This window comes from Capra hircus, chromosome 15 (genome assembly GCF_001704415.2).
Source record: "Capra hircus breed San Clemente chromosome 15, ASM170441v1, whole genome shotgun sequence".
NCBI lineage: Eukaryota > Metazoa > Chordata > Mammalia > Artiodactyla > Bovidae > Capra > Capra hircus.
This window is the reverse complement of record NC_030822.1, coordinates 32,275,159-32,295,160: the sequence shown is the minus strand read 5'-3', so window position 1 is coordinate 32,295,160 and position 20,002 is coordinate 32,275,159. Positions and strand designations below refer to the sequence as shown.

Genomic DNA, 20,002 nt, shown 5'->3' with positions numbered 1-20,002 from the left:
GGTTGGCTGGCGGACTGTCACCTTCCCTTCACAGCTAGATCTTCTACAATAGTTTCTAAGCCATGCTTTATTCAAACAGAACCTCAGACTATCAGAGCTAAAATGTCCTGGTATGCTCCTAGTTCAACTCCTTTACATTACTAATGAGGAAATATGTCCCAGAAAGGAAAGGGATTTACCCAGTCATACAACAGTGGGTGCTTCCCAGGTGGTGCTAGTGGTAAAGAATCCGCCTGCCAACACAGGAGATGCAAGAGACATGGGTTCAATCCCTGGGTTGGGACGATCCCCTGGAGTAGCAAATGGCACCCCGTTCCAGAATTCTTGCCTGGAAGATTCCATGGGCAGAGGAGTCTGGCAGATTACAGTCCATGGGCTGCAAAGAGTCAGACTGAGCACAGCACACATACAACAAGTGAGATTTAGATGCCATATAAGACAGTATGAAAGGTATTAGGAAGATATGTTTGCGAGGTTTCTTTGGGAAAGGACAGTGATTATGTCTACTTCTATGGAAAGGGAAGCAGTCAAGAGGTGGGATGGAGGATGGAATGACCCAACACAAGCCATCCAACCAGGGAAGCTCAAGACCTTTCAGCAGCTCCACACTTCTCCCTCTGAAGCTCTGGGGGAGAAAGGATAGAAACAAGCTTCTGCTCTGGGGAAGGATACTTGCCTGTGTGACTGGAACGGCAGGAACCTCGGCTCTGACGCAGGTTTGGGAGGATGACACAGCCTGGGCCACCATGTCAGCAGGGTCTCGGGAGCCAGACGACCCACATCTCAGGTGGAAACTGGAGGCTCCCAAGAGCTGGCAACACCAGGGTCAGGGGGCAGGAACAGGGCCTTACCTTTCCTGAAGGTCATGCAGACTCTGCTCGGCTCGGTGTAAGCCCTCCAGGTCCTTCATCATCTTCTTCATGTGCTCCTTGGAGTAACGGTTCTGGATATAGGCAAACCAGCAGCCACCCACACCAATAACAATAGACACCACCAGCATGAAGTCCTTGAGGTGGTTATGGCGGGTCACTGCCAGAGAGGAAGGGCACAGTGAGTCAGGGTGCCCACTGCCTGCTCAGCCTCACACACTCTGTGTGTCCCCTCCTCCACAAAGCCTTCCCACTCAGGAGGAATTGGTTTCTCTTCTTAGACACACACTCGCCACACTCTGCTTATTTCTCTGCTAGGTCAAGGCCTAGTTTGGAAAGGATGAGAGGCCTTAGAGCAATATAGGAAGCTCACTGGATCACGCTTCCCTAGTGTGCAGTGAAGAGAACTAGTGCCTTCTCAGGACATCCCAGCCATTCTGGGCTGCCGTGAGCCCATGTGCCTGGATGCAGTGGCCTCTACCCTACAGGGTAAGAAACACTAGGAAACTACAGTAGGCAGGAGAGGGACGGCTGGTAAGGATACAAGCAAAGTCGCTAGAGCCTGAGGATTGGCTGTGGGGCTGAGGTTACTGCAGAAGCTGGGTCTCCCAGACCATGAGGCTATTCTAGGCGCAAGGTACAAAGACTAGATCATATAGAGGTCTGCAGGTCTCATCTACAGACCATTTCTATCTAGGCTGTGGTTCACCCAGAGACCAGGTGGAACAGGAGCAGCATCAGGATGTCCCGGAACAGAGGGCCAGGTCTACCTCCAGAGAACACCTGGCGGCTATTGGTGAAGTGCCAGGGCCCTGTCCACCAGCTGGGGTTCAAAGCAATGCTTTGCTCTGGAGAGAGCAACACTGAAAAGCTAAACAAGGAATAACATCAGAAGATAAGAACAAATGTCGTGTCCCAAGAACTGAGCTGACCAGCAGAGGGGCAGTCCTGGAGCCGGAGACTGGGCCACAGCACAGAAGACTGAAAGAGATACCAGGAGGGAAAGAGGCTGCTATTGTATGCCCTGCCTGCACTGTACTCCACTAGAAATAGAGCAGCAACGGCTTAGAAAAGCCCCAGATAAGGGGAAAGAGGTAATGACCTCCTGTGCACACTGGCTCACCTGGTGTTGGGGAAGGGGCGGGGCCACTGACAGGATCTCACTGCCCAGTAAGGGGCTGAGGGGGACCCAAAAGGACCCAGTGGAGCCACAAAGTTGGGGCAGGGTCTAGACAGACAGCAGGAAAAGACACATGTAGCTGAAATTCCACCTCATGAAGCTGACGCCCACTTTGACAAAAAGGGTTATATTCATAGCTCCTCATTGAAAGGCTGAGCAATAGGACATGGGGATGGTGTGAAATCAAGGACAGATTAGCACATGCTATTTCCATCCATGGGAGGGGAGTTACTAGGTCCAGGGTGTAGCCATGTCCTTCACATGTCTATGCCAGACTGTACAGAGGAACTGGTCGCTGCCCTGGTGGCTCAGCTGGTAAAGAATCTGCCTGCAATGCAGGAGACCAGGTTTGATCCCTGGGTTAAGAAGCTCCCCTGCAGAAGGGAATGACAACCCACTCCAGGATTCTTGCCTGGAGAACCCCATGGACAGAGGAGACTGGTAAACTACAGTCCAAGAGGTCGCAAAGAGTTGGACATGACTGAGCGACTAACACCTTCATAGAGCAACTAAGGGCCCTCCAACAGCCACCCTCCAGCTTCCTGGAAGGCCTACACTTGCAGCCATGCTCACATCCCCACTCCCCTGTCCTTAGATCACAAGAAGCAATATCTCTGCAGTATAGTGAGTTGCCTTACTTTCTGGAACACACATACCTCCTATCCAGCCTCCACCACAGGCTAGGGTACTCTTTGTCTTCTCTGTTTATTAAGGACTTTTCATCTTGGATTCCCAGGGTTTCTCACCTCCAACATCCCCAACATTCCTATCCAAAGTCAAAGATGCTACGTTCCAACAATTTTTCATGTGACTAGCTCCCTCCTCCTATTGCCTCCAATACCTCAAAGCCCTTGAGTTGGGCATACAGATCAGGCGCCAATCATTTCTACTCAGTTCCTTATTCTACCTTGTCCAGATTAATTTGAAACAAGATCCTATTTTTTTCAGCTTCATATTCTCATCCAGCTCATGAATAAAAATATTGAATTACCAGGGACAAGGACAGGATCTATCCATCACCCCCTCTTCTAAGTTAATATTGTTCCACCTATCAGTACCCTCTTGATCTCTTCAGTGAGTTTTGACTCCACTTAAATACATAAGCATTTATCCCCTATATCCTTCTGCCTTGTCAGATGCATAGCTGAAACTCAGACATGCTGCCTGTCAACAGCCTGTGGGCTACCAAGCTTGGTGGGAAGAAAATGAGTCTAATCTGGTTGATTTACTCTGTGGCCGCTACCGATCATCATTTCTCTGTAGGCCAGCACCAAGCACAGCACTGACCAGCACACAGAAGCCACTCAATAAATATTTGTGGGGTTGAATCTTTACTGAAAAGCCTTAAGTGTGATGTCTCCCTCTCTTTAATCGACATAAGAAGGACTTTTTTTTGAAAAAAGGGAAATAGAGAAAACATAAAATGTATCAGATATTTACATTAACATTTCAAATTCTCACAACTAATCTATACAGTAGAGTATTCCCATGTTGAAGACCAGAAAAGTGAGGTTCCATAGAGGCACTGACTTGTCAGAGTCCATGAAAAGTGACAGAGCGGGAATTCAAATCCAGATTTGTTTGACTGCATGGTCTTTCCGCTATACCCCACTTTCTCATACTCATGCAGCAGGCATTATTTCTGCTTTATTACACGCAAACATGTCTCACCAGGGTACACCTATATCCCCTGATCTAGCCCTGGTGCAGCTATAGGAATTCCATAGCCTAAGTTTCCCCCCTCAACCTGCTGGGAGATGACTGTGGCACTGCCATCAGAGAGTGAAGATCCAAAAGCTGAACGGCCAGGCCTTTGAGGTTAAAAATAGGGCCTCGTGTAGAGAAACTCTTATTTCAACAAAGGAAGCATCTTGCATGAAGTATTAGGAAGTTTGAGTTCTGTCCTTACCTCTGCCCTAATTTGTTATGAAATTCACTTCCCCCATCTCAGTCTCAGCTTCCTCAGCTGTAAAATGCATTATCACAGAATTGCTAAAAGATTAAATGCCTAGTTGTAAATGAAAGTACTTTGAGGTGTTCAGAGAAATAGATGTGAGAATTGTCAGTTCCTTTCAGTGGGGTCCACAGTTCTAGTTCAGTTCAGTTCAGTTAAGCCACTCAGTCGTGTCCGACTCTTTGTGACCCCATGGACTGCAGCACGCCAGGCCTCCCTGTCCATCGCCAACTCCCAGAGTTTACTCAAACTCATGTCCATTGAGTCAGTGATGTCATCCAACCATCTCATCCTCTTTCATCCCCTTCTCCTCCTGCCTTAAATATTTCCCAACATCAGGGTCTTTTCAAATGAGTCAGTTCTTCACATCAGGTGGCCAAAGTATTGGAGCGTCAGCATCAGTCCTTCCAATGAATATTCAGGGTTGATTTCCTTTAGAACGGACTGGTTGGATCTCCTTGCAGTCCAAGGGACTCTCAAGAGTCTTCTCCAACACCACAGATCAAAAGCATCATTTCTTTGGTGCTCAGCTTTTTTTATAGTCCAACTCTCACAGCCATATATGACTACTGGAAAAACCATAGCTTTGACTAGATGGACCTTTGTTGGCAAAGTAATGTCTGTTTTTTAATATGCTGTCTAGGTTGGACATAACTTTTCTTCCAAGGAGCAAGCATCTTTTAATTTCATGGCTGCAGTCACCATCTGCAGTGACTTTGAAGCCCCCCAAAATGAAGTCTCTCACTGATTTCACTGTTTCCCCATCTATTTGCCATGAAGTGATGGGACCAGATGCGATGATCTTAGTTTTCTGAAAGTTGAGTTTTAAGCCAACTTTTTACTCTCCTCTTTCACTTTCATCAAGAGACTCTTTAGCTCTCCTTCACTTTCTGCCATAAGGGTGGTGTCATCTGCATATCTGAGGTTATTGATATTTCTCCTGGCAATTTTGATTCCAGCTTGTGCTTCTTCCAGCCCAGTGTTTCTCATGATGTACTCTGCATAGAAGTTACATAAGCCTTAACGTACTCCTTTCCCAATTTGGAACCAGTCTGCTGTTCCATGTCCAGTTCTAACTGTTGCTTCCTGACCTGCATACAGATTTCTCAAGAGGCTGGTCAGGTGGTCTGGTATTCCCATCTCTTTCAGAATTTTCCACAGTTTGTTGTAGTCCACACAGTCAAAGGCTTTGGCATAGACAATAAAGCAAAAGTAGATACTTTTCTGGAACTCTCTTGCTTTTTTGATGATCCAGTGAATGGTGGCAATTTGATCTCTGATTCCTGTGCCTTTTCTAAATCCAGCTTGAACAGCTGGAAGTTCACAGTTCACATACTATTGAAGCTTGGCTTGGAGAATTTTGATATCTAAGGGAATCCCTAATGGTTAACTCTATGTGTCACCTTGACTGGGCTAAGGGGTATCTGGATAGATGATAAAGAATTATTTCTGGGTGTGTCTGTGGAGTTGTCTTCATATGAGATTAATATTTGAATCAGTAGACTGAGTTAAGAAGGTAATCTTCATTAATGAGGCTGGGCATCAATCAATTGTCCACATGGCACTAAGGGTCTGAACAGACCCAAAAGGCAGAGGAAGGGCAAATATGCTCTCCAGCTTGAGTTTACACATCCATTTTCCTCTGCCCACCCACATCAGCACTCCTGGCTCTTGGTCTTCAGACTCACAGGGATTCTCACACCATCAGCTCCCCTGGTCCTCAGCCTGCAGACTCAGACTGAACTACAACCCTACCTTTCCTGGGTTCCAGCTTATATATGGAAGACTGTGGGACTTCTTGGCCTCCAAGATAGCGTGAATCAATTTTCATAACAAACCTCCTCATATATGTATCTATATATATATACTATTGGTTCTGTTTCTCTGGAGAACCCTAATACAAAAATCTATAAACTACTGTGTCAGGAAGAAAGAAGGAGAAACAGGGAAACTAAGAATCTAGTTTGTGCCTTATTCATGATGTTCTTCTTCCTATCATAACCTGAGTCCCATTCTTCGATTTCTACCACCTTCCCAGCCCACCATAGTTTACAGAGACCTGCCCATTCCTTCTCCTCTGGACTAGGATTCTCTGACCAACCCACTCACTGGACAGCTAAAAACATGTATTTTCTCAAAGATTGCCCTGTGTGCTTTTCAGCTTTCATATCAGTCACTGTGGGTTCCTCAGGACCAGGGCACAAGACTTATTTATCTCTGTAGCCTCACACTTAGCATAGAGCCTGACCAGAGCAGGCACTTAGCAAAGGCAGAAAGGAGGCAAAAAGGAAGAAGAAAGGGAGGTTCTAGCAGGAAAGGGTAGGAACAATATAAAGTGCATACAGAAGGCAAATACCAGCTCCTGGAACAAGAGTCTGGCAAAGTGGGAATTTGATGCAAGATGCAGAGAACCCAGAGCTGGTGCTCTGTGACAACCCGGAGGGATGGGGTGGGGAAGGCGGTGGGAGGGGGGTTCAGGAGGAGGGGACACTTGTATGCCTATGGCTGATTCATGTTGATGTATGGCAAAAAAATCACAATATTGTAAAGTAATTATCCCCAATTAAAATAAGTTAAAAAAAAAGAAGAAAAGTCTGGCGAGCTGTCCTCACAGCCTCTACGGGAACTCAGCTCTCAGAATCCACCTGTCACCAGTGAACTCAGCCACGGAAAAACTACAGAGGTTTCATGACAGCGGGCATGGCTGGCGAGATGAACACAACTAACCCAGGGAAGATGGTTTGGGCCTGGGGAGCCAGAAGGTGGCAAAATTCCCAGCCTGAGTGCTACAAATAGATTTTAGCAAAATGAGGTCAACTGTTACCACAGTCAGGCTTGAGGCAAGGGAGGAGGGTGTAAACAAATGAGATGCTGACATGTGCACAGCGCGCAGAGTGACAGAATTCTCAGGGTGCCAGTTTTCAGGGTGAGAACGTGAGGCTCCAGTGATTATCACGTTCTGGAATCCCCTCTCCCCACATATTCTATCTGCTTCTCTACTGCCCACAGTCCCCTGTGCCTGACAGATACAGATACTCACCCCTCACTACCACAGTAGGTGCTAGGAATTTCTTTCATCATTTACATAGCCTTCTATGCTGAGGTGTCTGTTTAACCTGTAAGAACTATTTCTGGACCCTCTTTTCTTCTGATTGTAGCCTCCCAAAAAATGCCTTAGCTGCCCTACCGGTGCACAGATACTACACGGGGAGCAGTTCTCCCCACAGCTAAGCTGAGCCAGACTCTTCCCCTACCTCCCCCAAGCCTGTAGCTCTGGAGAGGCCCAGCCTCCTTCTGTGTAACTTCCACCTCTTCCTTGCTGGGCCTTAAGCTGAGTGGCAATGACAGATGAACAAAGCTGTGTCTACCCTCAAGGAGCTTCCAGTTTAAAAAGTAACAGACAGGGAAACAGACTGTTATACAGAAAGCAGATATAATTACTTTTCTGCGCTCCTGAAACTAACACAATATTGTACTAGTATAATCAATTATACTTTCAATAAAAGAGAGGGAAATCTGAAATAACAAACAAAAAAGCAGGTACAAAGGGCTGTGGATCCCCAGAGGAAAGTGGAAAGTAAGAGGGAAGGGTTGAACATGCCCAGGAAGAGGCTGGAAAGGCATCCTAGAGAAGGAACATAACAAAAAGGAGAAAGCGCGTAAGAACAGAGCAAGCTGTCCCAGACAGGCAGCCCCTCCCGCTCACTGGTGCCTTCTCCTATTACCTGAGCCACTGTGGAAGGAAAACAAGGTGCAGTCTTTGTCTTTTCCTCTTCACAAGTCCCCCGAACCCCCATGATTACTGTGCAGGCCTCTTTCTGCACCTTTCTCAGTACTCCTAACAGCACAAAGGGCACCCAGCCCTGAGCCCAAGACAGTGATACACACTAACAACAGCAGCTACCACTTAGGGGAAACTGGGACACAGAGAACCTTAGGAATGTGCCCAAGGTCACCAAGTGACTGAGTGATAGAGCCAGTCTGTTTGATTTCAGAGCTGGGACTCTTACATCTTGTCTCCTCTAACAGAAGTGGAGGGTGGGATAATACAGTAGAAAAGAGAGCTGAAATATAAGCTAAAAACCTAGGTTTGAGTCATGGCTCTGCTGTTTAAAACTCGCCTCATTTGAGCCTCAGTGAATCATTTGCTGCCATAATGAGAGATCAGCTGAGACCCCAAACTGAGCACTGTCTTTGGCCCTCTGTGTCTCAGAGCACACCTGACACCTGGCCACCGGCACTGTCAGGAGAGCCCCAGCTGGGCCAGCATAGAGCCAGCTCTGCTGGCGGAAAAGACGGGAAACACCTGAGCTGCTCTGTGGCCCAGGCAGGGAGGGCCGAGCTGTCTTCCTGGTCAGGACTCCAGGCTGAGCCAGTCTGATCCTCCTTCCCTCTTCCCAAGCTCTGAGGCTGCTGCGGGCAGATGGATCCACTCACTCAGCAGACCCTCCAGCTACTACTGTAAACAAAATTGTGATTTGTAATTTCTCAAGCCTCAGGCCGGTGGTGGGATTTCATTAATACTGGGCAAGGTAGCCACAGCTGGCAACTGAAGCCAGCCCAGGTGCTCAGGGGGTGCTCACTGCAAGCCAGTGGGGAGGCCTGAGATCACAGCCTTAACCAGCTCACCCTGGATGCAGAACCCAGGTCCAAGCTAGCACAGGCCATCACTCTAAATCCTGCATGGGTGCTGGACAGGGAAGAGCACTGACTAAGGGTTTTAGTCCACGTGCAAATGGGAAAACAGAACCTAGGGGACACAGGTCAAGGGATTCTCTGCAGGCACCCACCAGGGGCGGCCCACTCTTGCAGAAGTCTCCTGGCAAAGAGCTTCCTAGTATCTTCCTTAGGTTCCAGCTGACAATTTTCTAAATTTTTCTTTCAGAAGTATTAGCAGGAAAGTATAAAAAGCAATCTCTGCCATCAGGACAGCTGCTGGATTCATCTTAGCTCCCAGGAGGACACCAATTCTGAGTTCTTGAATGAGAGAGCCAGTAAGAGCCTAAATGACCAAGACCATTCCACAGATGAGGAAAGCCAAATCTATGCAGAAGTGAACTGCCAAAGGTCACATGATAAGACAATGGCTGAACACAGAAGTCCTAAAAGTACAGGATACAGGTAGTAAGGGGAAAGAACAGGCCTCCTATCTTTTACACAGAATCCTTATCAACAAAAGGGTTTCTCCCCCAAATCATGGAATGTCACAGCTGAAAGAAGTCATAAGGATCCTTCAGTTCAGTTGTTTCATGATACAAATCAGCAAATATATACTGAGAAAAACAATCTACAAAAGGTCATACAGTGAGGGGCAATTTTGAAAAGAGACCAAGGTGCTTCCCTAGGTTTATAAGAAGTTCTCTAAATGGAAGTCAAAAGGTTATAAAAAATCAAGTTGAAATAATGATGATGGTGATGATGGGAGATATAATCCACATACTCTAAAATTCATTCTTTTAAATTAAACAATTCAGTGATTTTAGTGTATTCACAAAGTTGTGCAACCATCGGCACAATTAATTTTAGAACCTTCATCATTATCCCAAAAGAAATCCCATACCCATTACCAGCCACTTCCCATTTCCCACTCACTCTAGCCCCTGCCAGCCACCAATCTTAATTTGATCCCTATGGATTTATCTATTCTGAATAGTGCATATAAATGGAATCAAACAATACATGTTCTTGTAGCATGTAATCAGAACTTCACTTCCTTTTATGATTGAGTTACATTTCATTGTGTTTATATACTACAACTATTTATCCATTCATCCATCAATGTATATATGGGTTGCTTCCACCTCAGCTATTGTGAATAAAGCTGCTATGTACATGTATTTGTTTCAGTACCTGTTTTCAATTTTGGGGTACATTCCCAGGTATGGAATCGCTGAGTTATATGGTAACTATGTTTAACTTTTTGAGGAACAATGAGACTATGTTCTAAAGTAGCTGAACCTTTCTCCTTATCACTAGAAATGTACAAGTGTTCTAATTTCTCCACATCCCTGCCAACACTTACTTTCTGTTCTTTCCTCTGTTTTCACTTTTATTGTAGCTATCCTAGTGGATGTGAAGTATCTTCTTAACTATAGCACCTCTGCTCTGCCTACCTCAGAAAGTTTTCTGCTGACCTCTGACCTCCTTTAGATTAGGTTACAGGCAACCTAGAGGCTAAATGAAATGAGTCTAGGAGAAGATACTCCTGTCCTGGTATCAGCCTAACCCAATTTACTGGGGCTCGCCTTGCTGGCTCTGACCTCCAGGACCCAGTACCATGTACCCAGGATTCTGATCCTCATGCTCTCTAGACCTAGCTGATTTTTCTTTTTTTTTTATTTATTTTAATAGGAGGACAATTACTTTACAATATTGTATTGGTTTTGCCATACATTGACATGAATCCGCCATGGGTTTACATGTGTTCCCCATCCTGAAACCCCCTCCCTCTTCCCTCCCCATACCATCCCTCTGGGTTATCTCAGTGCACCAGTCCCGAGCACCCTGTATCATGCATCAAACCTGGACTGGCGATTCATTTCATATATGATATTATACATGTTTCAATGCCATTCTCCCAAATCATCCCACCATTGCCCTCTCCCACAGAGTCCAAAAGACTGTTCTATACATCTGTTTCTCTTTTGCTATCTCGCATACAGGGTTATCATTACCATCTTTCTAAATTCCATATATATGTATTAGTATACTGTATTGGTGTTTTTCTTTCTGGCTTACTTGACTCTATATAATAGGCTTCAGTTTCATCCACCTCATTAGAACTGATTCAAATGTATTCTTTTTAATGGCTGAGTAATATTCCATTGTGTATATGTACCACAGCTTTCTTATCCATTTGTCTGCTGATGGGCATCTAGGTTGCTTCCATGTCCTGGCTATTATAAACAGTGCTGCAATAAACATTGGGGTACATGTGTCTCTTTCAATTCTGGTTTCCTCACTGTATATGCCCAGAAGTGGGATTGCTGGGTCATATGGCAGCTCTATTTCCAGTTTTTTAAGGAATCTCCACTGTTCTCCATAGTGGCTGTACTAGTTTGCATTACCACCAACAGTGTAAGAGGGTTCCCTTTTCTCCACACCCTCTCCAGCATTTATTGCTTGTAGACTTTTGGATAGCAGCCATTCTGACTGGCATGAAATGGTACCTCATTGTGATTTTGATCTGCATTTCTCTGATAATGAGTGATGTTGAGCATCTTTTCATGTGTTTCTTAGCCATCTGCATCTTCTTTGGAGAAATGTCTGTTTAGTTCTTTGGCCCACTTTTTGATTGGGTTGTTTATTTTTCTGGAATTGAGCTGCAGGAGTTGCTTGTATATTTTTGAGATTAATTCTTTAATGGGTTGCTTCATTTGCTATTATTTTCTCCCATTCTGAAGGCTGTCTTTTCACCTTGCTTATAATTTCCTTTGTTGTGCAGAAGCTTTTAATTTTAATTAAGTCCCACTTGTTTATTTTTGCTTTTATTTCCAATATTCTGGGAGGTGGGTCATAGAGGATCCTACTGTGATTTATGTCAGAGAGTGTTTTGCCTATGTTCTCCTCTAGGAGTTTTATAGTGTCTGGTCTTACATTTAGATCTTTAATCCATTTTGAGTTTATTTTTGTGTATGGTGTTAGAAAGTGTTCTAGTTTCATTCTTTTACAAGTGATTGACCAGTTTTCCCGGCACCACTTGTTAAAGAGATTGTCTTTTCTCCATTGTATAACCTTGTCTCCTTTATCAAAGATAAGGTGTCCATAGGTGCGTGGATATATCTCTGGGCTTTCTCTTTTGTTCCATTGATCTATATTTCTGTCTGTGTGCCAGCCATACTGTCTTGATGACTGTGGCCTTGTAGTAGAGCCTGAAGTCAGGTAGGTTGATTCCTCCAGTTCCATTCTTCTTTCTCAAGATTGCTTTGGCTATTTGAGGTTTTTTGCATTTCCATACAAATTGTGAAATTATTTGTGCTAGTTCTCTGAAAAATACTGTTGGTAGCTTGATAGGGATTGCATTGAATCTATAAATTGCTTTGGGCAGTATACTCATTTTCACTATATGGATTCTTCCAATCCATGAACACGGTATATTTCTCCATCTATTTGTGTCCCCTTTGATTTCTTTCACCAGTGTTTTATAGTTTTCTATATATAGGTCTTTTGTTTCTTTAGGTAGATATCTTCCTAAGTATTTTATTCTTTTTGTTGCAATGGTGAATGGAATTTTTTCCTTAATTTCTCTTTCTGCTTTCTCATTGTTAGTATATAGGAGTGCAAGGGATTTCTGTGTGTTGATTTTATATCCTGCAACTTTACGATATTCATTGATTAGCTCTAGTAACTTTCTGGTGGAGTCTTTAGGGTTTTCTGTGTAGAGGATCATGTCATCTGCAAATAGTGAGGGTTTTACTTCTTCTTTTCCAATTTGGATTCCTTTTATTTCTTTTTCTGCTCTGATTGCTGTGGCCAAAACTTCCAAAACTATGTTGAATAGTAGTGGTGAAAGTGGGCACCCTTGTCTTGTTCCTGACTTTAGGGGAAATGCTTTCAATTTTTCACCACTGAGGATAATGTTTGATGTGGGTTTGTCATATATAGCTTTTATTATGTTGAGGTATGTTCCTTCTATTCCTGCTTTCTGGAGAGTTTTATCATAAATGGAGGTTGAATTTTGTCAAAGGCTTTCTCTGCATCTATTGAGATAATCAAATGGCTTTTATTTTTCAGTTTGTTAATGTGGTGAATTACATTCATTGATTTGTGGATATTGAAGAATCCTTGCATTCCTGGGATAAAGCCCACTTGGTCATGGTGAATGATCTTTTTAATGTGTTGTTGGATTCTGATTGCTAGAGTTTTGTTAAGGACTTTTGCATCTATGTTCATCAGCAATATTGGCCTGTAGTTTTCTTTTCTTTTGTGGCATCTTTGTCAGGTTTTGGTATTAGGGTGATGGTGGCCTCATAGAATGAGTTTGGAAGTTTCCCTTCCTCTGCAGTTTTCTGGAGAGTTTGAGTAGGATAGGTGTTAGCACTTCTCTAAATATTTGGTAGAATTCAGCTGTGAAGCCGTCTGGTCCTGGGCTGTTTTTTTGCTGGAAGATTTCTGATTACAGTTTCAATTTCTTTGCTTGTGATGGGTCTGTTAAGATTTCCTATTTCTTCCTGGTTCAGTTTTGAAAAGTTGCACTTTTCTAAGAATTTGTCCATTTCTTCCAAGTTGTCCATTACATTGGCATATAGTTGCTAATAATGGTCTTATGATCCTCCATATTTCTGTATTGTCTGTTGTGATCTCTTCATTTTCATTTCTAATTTTGTTGATTTGATTTTTCTCCCTTTGTTTCTTGATGAGTCTGGCTAATGGTTTGTCAATTTTATTTATCTTCTCAAAGAACCAGCTTTTAGTTTTGTTGATTTTTGCTCTGGTCTCTTATGTTTCTTTTGCATTTATTTCTGCTCTAATTTTTAAGATTTCTTTCCTTCTACTATCCCTAGGATTCTTCATTTCTTCCTTTTCTAGTTGCTTGAGGTGCAGAGTTCGGTTATTTATTTGACTTTTTTCTTGTTTCTTGAGGTAAGCCTATATTGCTATGAACCTTCCCCTTCGCACGACTTTTATAGTGTCCCATAGGTTTGGGGTTGTTGTGTTTTCATTTTCATTCATTTCTGTGCATATTTTGATTTCTTCTGTGATTTGTTAGTTGTTCAGCAACATGTTGTTCAGCCTCCATATGTTGGAATTTTTAATAGTTTTTCTCCTGTAATTGACATCTAATCTTACTGCATTACGGTCAGAAAAGATGCTTAGAATTATTTCAATTTTTTTGAATTTACCAAGGCTAGATTTACGGCCCAGGATATGATCTATCCTGGAGAAGGTTCCGTGTGTGCTTGAGAAAAAGGTGATTTTTCCATTTGCAATTCTTACTTACTTTAACCTGTTTTTAACACACCCTTTCAGATATGGTAAATACTATTTCAATACAGACCATGTGTATGCTACATTGCTTCAGTCGTGTCTGACTCTTTGCAACCCTATAGACTGTAGCCCGCCAGGCTTCTCTGTCCATGGGATTCTCCAGGCAAGAATACTGGAGTGGGTTGCCATTTCCTTTTCCAGGGGATCTTCCTGAACCAGGGATCAAACCCACATCTCTTACATCTTATGTCTCCTGCACTGGCGGGTGGATTCTTTACCATTAGCACTAGCTGTGTTAACAGTCTATTAGTATATCTCAGAAGACTAAAGAAGATTTCAGGCTGCCAAAGGCCTCCCCCTAACTGCAGGGTAACATGGGAGAGCCTCTGAAAAAATAACCTAGCTTTCACTGCTGGGTTTGATTCTTCTGGTATAGTTTTTGCTGGTGTATACAAAGAGAGGGGGGTAGGCTGTTAATAAAGAAAGTTTAATAAGGCCACTTCCCATTTTTCAAGAGTCAACTCAAGAGTGATCCTCTCCATAAAACTTCTCGGTCTCCAACTGAAAACTCCTCCCTACTTTGCGCTCTCACCTGAACTATGGAATGACTTACATGACTGTTATACCACTGTATCTGTTGACCATTTACTGAATTTGTTGACATGCCAATGTTCATTTAGATGGACCTTCTTGAGAGAAGAGACTGTCATTTAGTGGTGCACAGTAGGTGCTTTAAAAAGGTTGGTGGATGAATAAAAGGCCATTGCTCAGTACAGAGGGTGGGCCTCACAATTAGAGCCTTCATTGTGTCATTTATTTAAAACTTATAAATGAAAGATAAGAAAAAATGTGTCCTAGGACCTAAAAGGCTTCCCTGGTGGCTTACACAGTAAAGAATCCACCTGCAATGCAGGAGAGCTGGGTTCAATCCCTGGGTTGGGAAGATCCCCTGGAGGAGGGCATGGTAACCCACTCCAGTATTCTTGCCTGGAGAATCCTCATAGAGAGGCCTGGCGGGCTACAGTCCATGGGGTCACAAAGAGTCGGACATGACTGAGTGACTAAACACATAGAACAAGACCAAAAAAGGCAACAAAGCGGATGAAAATGGTCTTCTCCCATGTTGCTCTGTTTCACACTTACAAAAGGTATAGACCTTCTGAAGAAGACAAAACTATGGAGAGGTTAAAAAAAAAAAAAAAAAAATCAATGATTGCCAGGGGTTGAGGAAGAAAGAAGGATAAACAGGTGGAGCACAGAGGATCTTTAGGGCAGTGAAAAACCATTCTGTCTGACACCACACAGGTGGATACAACTCATTATATATTTGTCCAAACCCACAGACTGCACAACACCAAGAGTGAATCTTAATGTAAACTATGGACTCAGGGTGATAACGCTGTGTCGGTGTAGGTTCAGCAGTTGTTACAAATCTACCACTGTGGTGAAGATGTTTTTAATGGGGAAGGCTGTGCATGTATGGGGGCAGAAGTGTATGGAAAATCTCTGTACCTTCCACTCAATTTTGATGTGAACCTAAATCTACTCAAAAAAATAAAGTCTAGGGACTTCCCCAGTGGTACAGTGGTTAAGACTCTGCTTCCACTGCAGTGGCATGGGTTCAACCCCTGGTAAGGGAACTAGGATCCCACATACCATGCAGCATGGCTAAAAGAGAAAAAAAAATTTTTTTAATGTTTTAAATTAAAAAACAAAAATAGGGAATTTCTTGGTGGTTAAGATTCGGGCTTTCACTACTGTGGGTCCGAGTTTGATCCCTGGTTGGGGAACTAAGATCCCACAAGCCATGTGGCCAAAAACTAAAATAAACAAATCTTAAAAAATAATAAAATAAAAATAAAGTCTATTAAAGCTTTTTTAAACCAAAAAATTATGGACCTATCCACCTCTATTGAGACATCAGCTGGGGTATTTGTCAAGCCAAACGCACAGACAGGGAAATGTCACACTGCCACTGACCTTGCCTGCCTGCGGCTTCTCTGGACTGGTGTTGGGCTTCAAAGTATCCTGCTGCTGGCATCCTCCACTGGGGTCAGGCTGGTGCCAACAGCTCCCAAAGGACACAGAGTAGGCCTGAAGAGCCTTCTGGTCAAGGCAAATTTTCTAAGAAATTTTACTACTCTGTGTTGAGTTCACTTAGGATAAAAAAGGATGGCAAGGTTGATCATTCCCACCTGACAGATGTTCAGGAGCTGAAGCACCTAATCCCCTCAGCTGACCCTGGGCTGAAGAGACCAACCTGCCCTAGTCTAAGTGTATCTCTGTTGCTTCAGTGAAAGCCTGCTTAGCCCTGTCTGCTTGTTCAAGGACACGAAATGTTCAGCAATCAGTCCATGGCCTCTGCACGTCCACAGCGGCAGCAGGAACAGCTAGACGGCACTCAGCCCGCTTCAGGTTGTTATCCCTGAGCATACCATTCATATTTAGTGTCTGCATTCTCACTCAGGTTGTCTTCACCTAGACTGGCCTCTCCTGCCTCCTCCATGGAATAAAGCCCTACCCATCTTTAAAGGCAGAGGTCACATGCCACCTCTTTTATAGAATGCCTTCTTTAACCTTCTGATGTACCTCTCTAGAACATTCATTTTATCCCTTTGGGGCAGACCCAGGACCTCAACCCAGCCTTGGGGTCCATGGCACATCAGCAGCCTTCCCTCTCCCCAGGACTCACAGAGAGGAGGCCCAAAGAGCACCGTGTCCAGGGCCTTCAGCTGCAGCTTCTGCCGATGGCTCCGGTCTGTCATCTTCAACACAGTCCCTGTCATGGTGGTATTGGTTACAGCGAGCCTGTGGGGGCAAACAGCAGGGGCTCAGTTCCCTGCCGGCAAAGCAGGAAGGATCCTGGTAGGATTACCCACCTCCTCCAGGAAAACTTCCATGAATTCTAGCTCCTGGTGCTTGCTCCCCTCTTCACTCTAGTATACGGAGTCAACACCAGTGGATCTCAACAAGCAGTACAGAGAGCACATAATATTCACCAAGAATTTCTTCTCATTTCTCCCCATGTCCATCATCTCCTGAATATCATATTTTCTAAGGATTAACTACCTGTGACCATTCCCATACTCAACTGTAAATTTTCTGTTGTGCTTCTCCTCCCAGGGATTATCCACCAAACACCTGTCTCCACACTCCCACCATCTGTAATGCATTCTCCTGTCCGGCCCAGGTCAAAATGTTATGCCACATGACCCAGGGATTCTGAGGGCCTCTGAATTTACCTGATTCTAACTGTCATTAAATATAAATCTGCTGACAAAGAGCATTGCATTAGTCTTGTCATCTTGTATTTGAGTAATAGTAATTGACTCTCAATCACATTACTATACTTTTTATATTCTTCAATCATACTGTTAATAATAACTTAATAAGAGAGGACCTATAAACAAGGGAATGATATAGGAAAAACTGGACTTTGTTTCTCTTCTGCTCAAATTTAGTGGGTATAGAGGGGAGAGGAGTATAAGACATGAAAGGCTGAAAAACCACTGGTCTGGGTCCCACAAGTGAGGATGATGTACTATACTATGGTTTGTGCTCTTTTCTGATTCATAGCTTTGTTTCCCTAGATAAAGAAAAGCTTCTGACATCAGTGTGTCATTTACACTCCTGCCTGGGCATGCAGGCATAGTTACTTCTTTCTCTAGTCCTGGGAAGCAACCAAGCCCATCTATAAAACAGGCAGTGAGATACCCTGATGTGGGTGAGGGTGGGGTAGGGGTGGGGATGGTCAGGAGATCCAGCTTCTGGCCCCAGCTCCATCAATGATTCACTTGTCTGACATAAGCTGCTTAATCTCTTCCCTGGGGCCTCAGTTTCCTTCTGTGTAAACTTAAGTAAATCCGATGCTTCCTACAAACTTGGGAGTTCTTGGGGCTCTCTTTAGAGCACTTCTAACAAGTGGTGGCTCAGAGGTTAAAGCGTCTGCCTCCAATGCAGGAGACCCGGGTTCAATCCCTGGGTTGGGAAGATCCCTTGGAGAAGGAAATGGCAATCCACTCCAGTATTCTTGCCTGGAGAATCCCATGGACGGAGAAGCCTAGTTGGTTACAGTCCATGGGGTCGCAGAGTCAGACACGACTGAGCAACTTCACCTCATCAACAAGTGTACTGGCCTTCATCTAACTGATCAAAGTAAGTATCACCTTTTCTACAGTCTATTTGTCAAAGAAACCTATGAATTACTAAGCAACGAGAAATGAGAAAGGAACTAACATTTATTAAGCAGCTGTGTATCTCATACTATTCTGACACTTTACATACAATACCTCATTTAGTCCCCACACTTTAGGAACCCAGTTCTTTTATTAGCTCCACTTTTCAGATAAGAAAACTGAGACTTCGTGATAAGTAATTTGCCCAAAGTCACACAGCAAGTAAGTGGCAAAGGCAGGATTCAACCCAAATCTGCTAGGTTCATCCCATTATACCATGCTGCCTAGTGATAGGACTAGAAAAACACCCCCACTCTACCCCACACTCCCTGCGCTGAAGGCTCCATGCTTCCTACTGTCACTGAGGTACCACAGTTTGGCTGCCTCTACCCCTGTGCCCAGCCTGGCTGGGTCTGGTCTCAGATCTAATCCTAGTCACGGAATGGCCAAGTGAGCTCACTACCTGAGAACTGATTCCTCATCTATGATTTCCAGTTTAATCCAAGCCATTGCCACTCTTCAAGATGGAATGCATCAGGGATCCACAAGGTAATACTGCTATTTCCATGAGAAAGAACCTAAATCCTGGAGCTTCATGGTTTCATTGTTTCAATCTGTTTAATTGTCTGTCTCTTCCACTAAACATGGACTTCCTCAAGGCCAACGTGAGGTCTAATGTGTTTCTTTGTCCTCAGGGCCCAGGAGAGAGCACGGCACAGGGTATGCTTGGTAAAGTGTTGTTAAATAGAACTACACTGAGTATTTCCAGGATGCCTATTTTCAACTACATGGGGCAAGAGGAAGATGCAGTGAAAAAAGCAGGGCATTTAGAACCAGGCAGCTGGTTCTAAATCCCCAGCTCTGCAACTCACTGGCTTTGATAAATCATAACATATTTGAAATTCAGTTTGCTTGCCCAAAAGTTGGGATAATTCCTTCCTCCCAGAATAGTGGGAATCAACTGAAATAACAGGTAGGAAAGAAACTCTATAAAGGGATGTACAAACATTAAGATTATTGCTCTCTCTAGAGTAAGGAGAAGCCGTGAAGAAGAGGCTTTGGGCAGCAGAAGAGGGACCAGCCGGCTCAGCATAGCCTGGACAGCACTGCCCGGTAGCTCTATGGCTGGAGGCTGAAATGGGTGGACATTCCAACAGCTTCACCTTCCCCTTTTCCCTTTGCTGAAGCTCATAACCAGATGCACCTACATAATAAGATGACAGATTATACATAATGAGCACTTACCAAACAGTAAGCCCTTTGAGGGGAAGGGCAACTTGTTGCCATCTTTATTCCCAGCACCCAGCACAAGTGCTTGGCACAGAACAGGTACCCAGTAAATATTGATTGAATGAATAAGTAAATGGATTAATTACTGGATGACATACGGCACTAGCTGACATAACAAGAAGTCCAAGCCGCTCTAGCCCCTCCCCACACCACCCCAAGTCCTAGCATACTGTATCTGTAAGAGAGGCAGACTTAGGACACAGCAGTTGTTGGAACATTCATTCCAGAGAGGAGGCTGGGGCCAGTGCTAGTTGGCCCCCATCTCTGTACCTTTTTTTAGAGTAGATAAACTGTATATGGGTAATTCAAGGGAAGTTAAAGGAGCCCCAGGGCCCCAGGGCCCCGGACAATGAAAGAAACAGCTGCTGGGGGGAGCCAGCTGAAGAAAAGAGAAGCAGCACAGGCTTGAAGTCTACCCAGATCTAGGTTCAAATCACAGTTTTGCCTCTAACTAGCCATGTGACCTTGGAAAAGTTACTTAGCCAGGTTTATCACCTAGACACAATAATATCTACCTTACAGGACTGATGTAAGAATTAAATGATACTGTATATAAAGTGTTGAGTAGAGTGCCTGGCATGTACTAAGTACTCAATAAATGGCAGCC

General features: G+C 44.1%; 1 protein-coding gene across 4 annotated transcripts in view; it reads right to left on the bottom strand.

Annotated features, from left to right (window-relative positions):
- STIM1 (stromal interaction molecule 1) overlaps window positions 1-20,002 on the bottom strand; it is a 196,244-nt gene that overhangs the window by 18,554 nt on the left and 157,688 nt on the right. For all 4 annotated transcript variants that reach the window (XM_018059438.1, XM_005689854.3, XM_018059440.1 and 1 more), the window contains exons 5-6: window positions 16,623-16,738; window positions 852-1,029 (exon numbers count right to left, since the gene is read on the bottom strand). In XM_018059438.1, coding sequence (XP_017914927.1) covers window positions 852-1,029; window positions 16,623-16,738 — 294 coding nt within the window. The remainder of the gene's footprint in view (window positions 1-851; window positions 1,030-16,622; window positions 16,739-20,002) is intronic.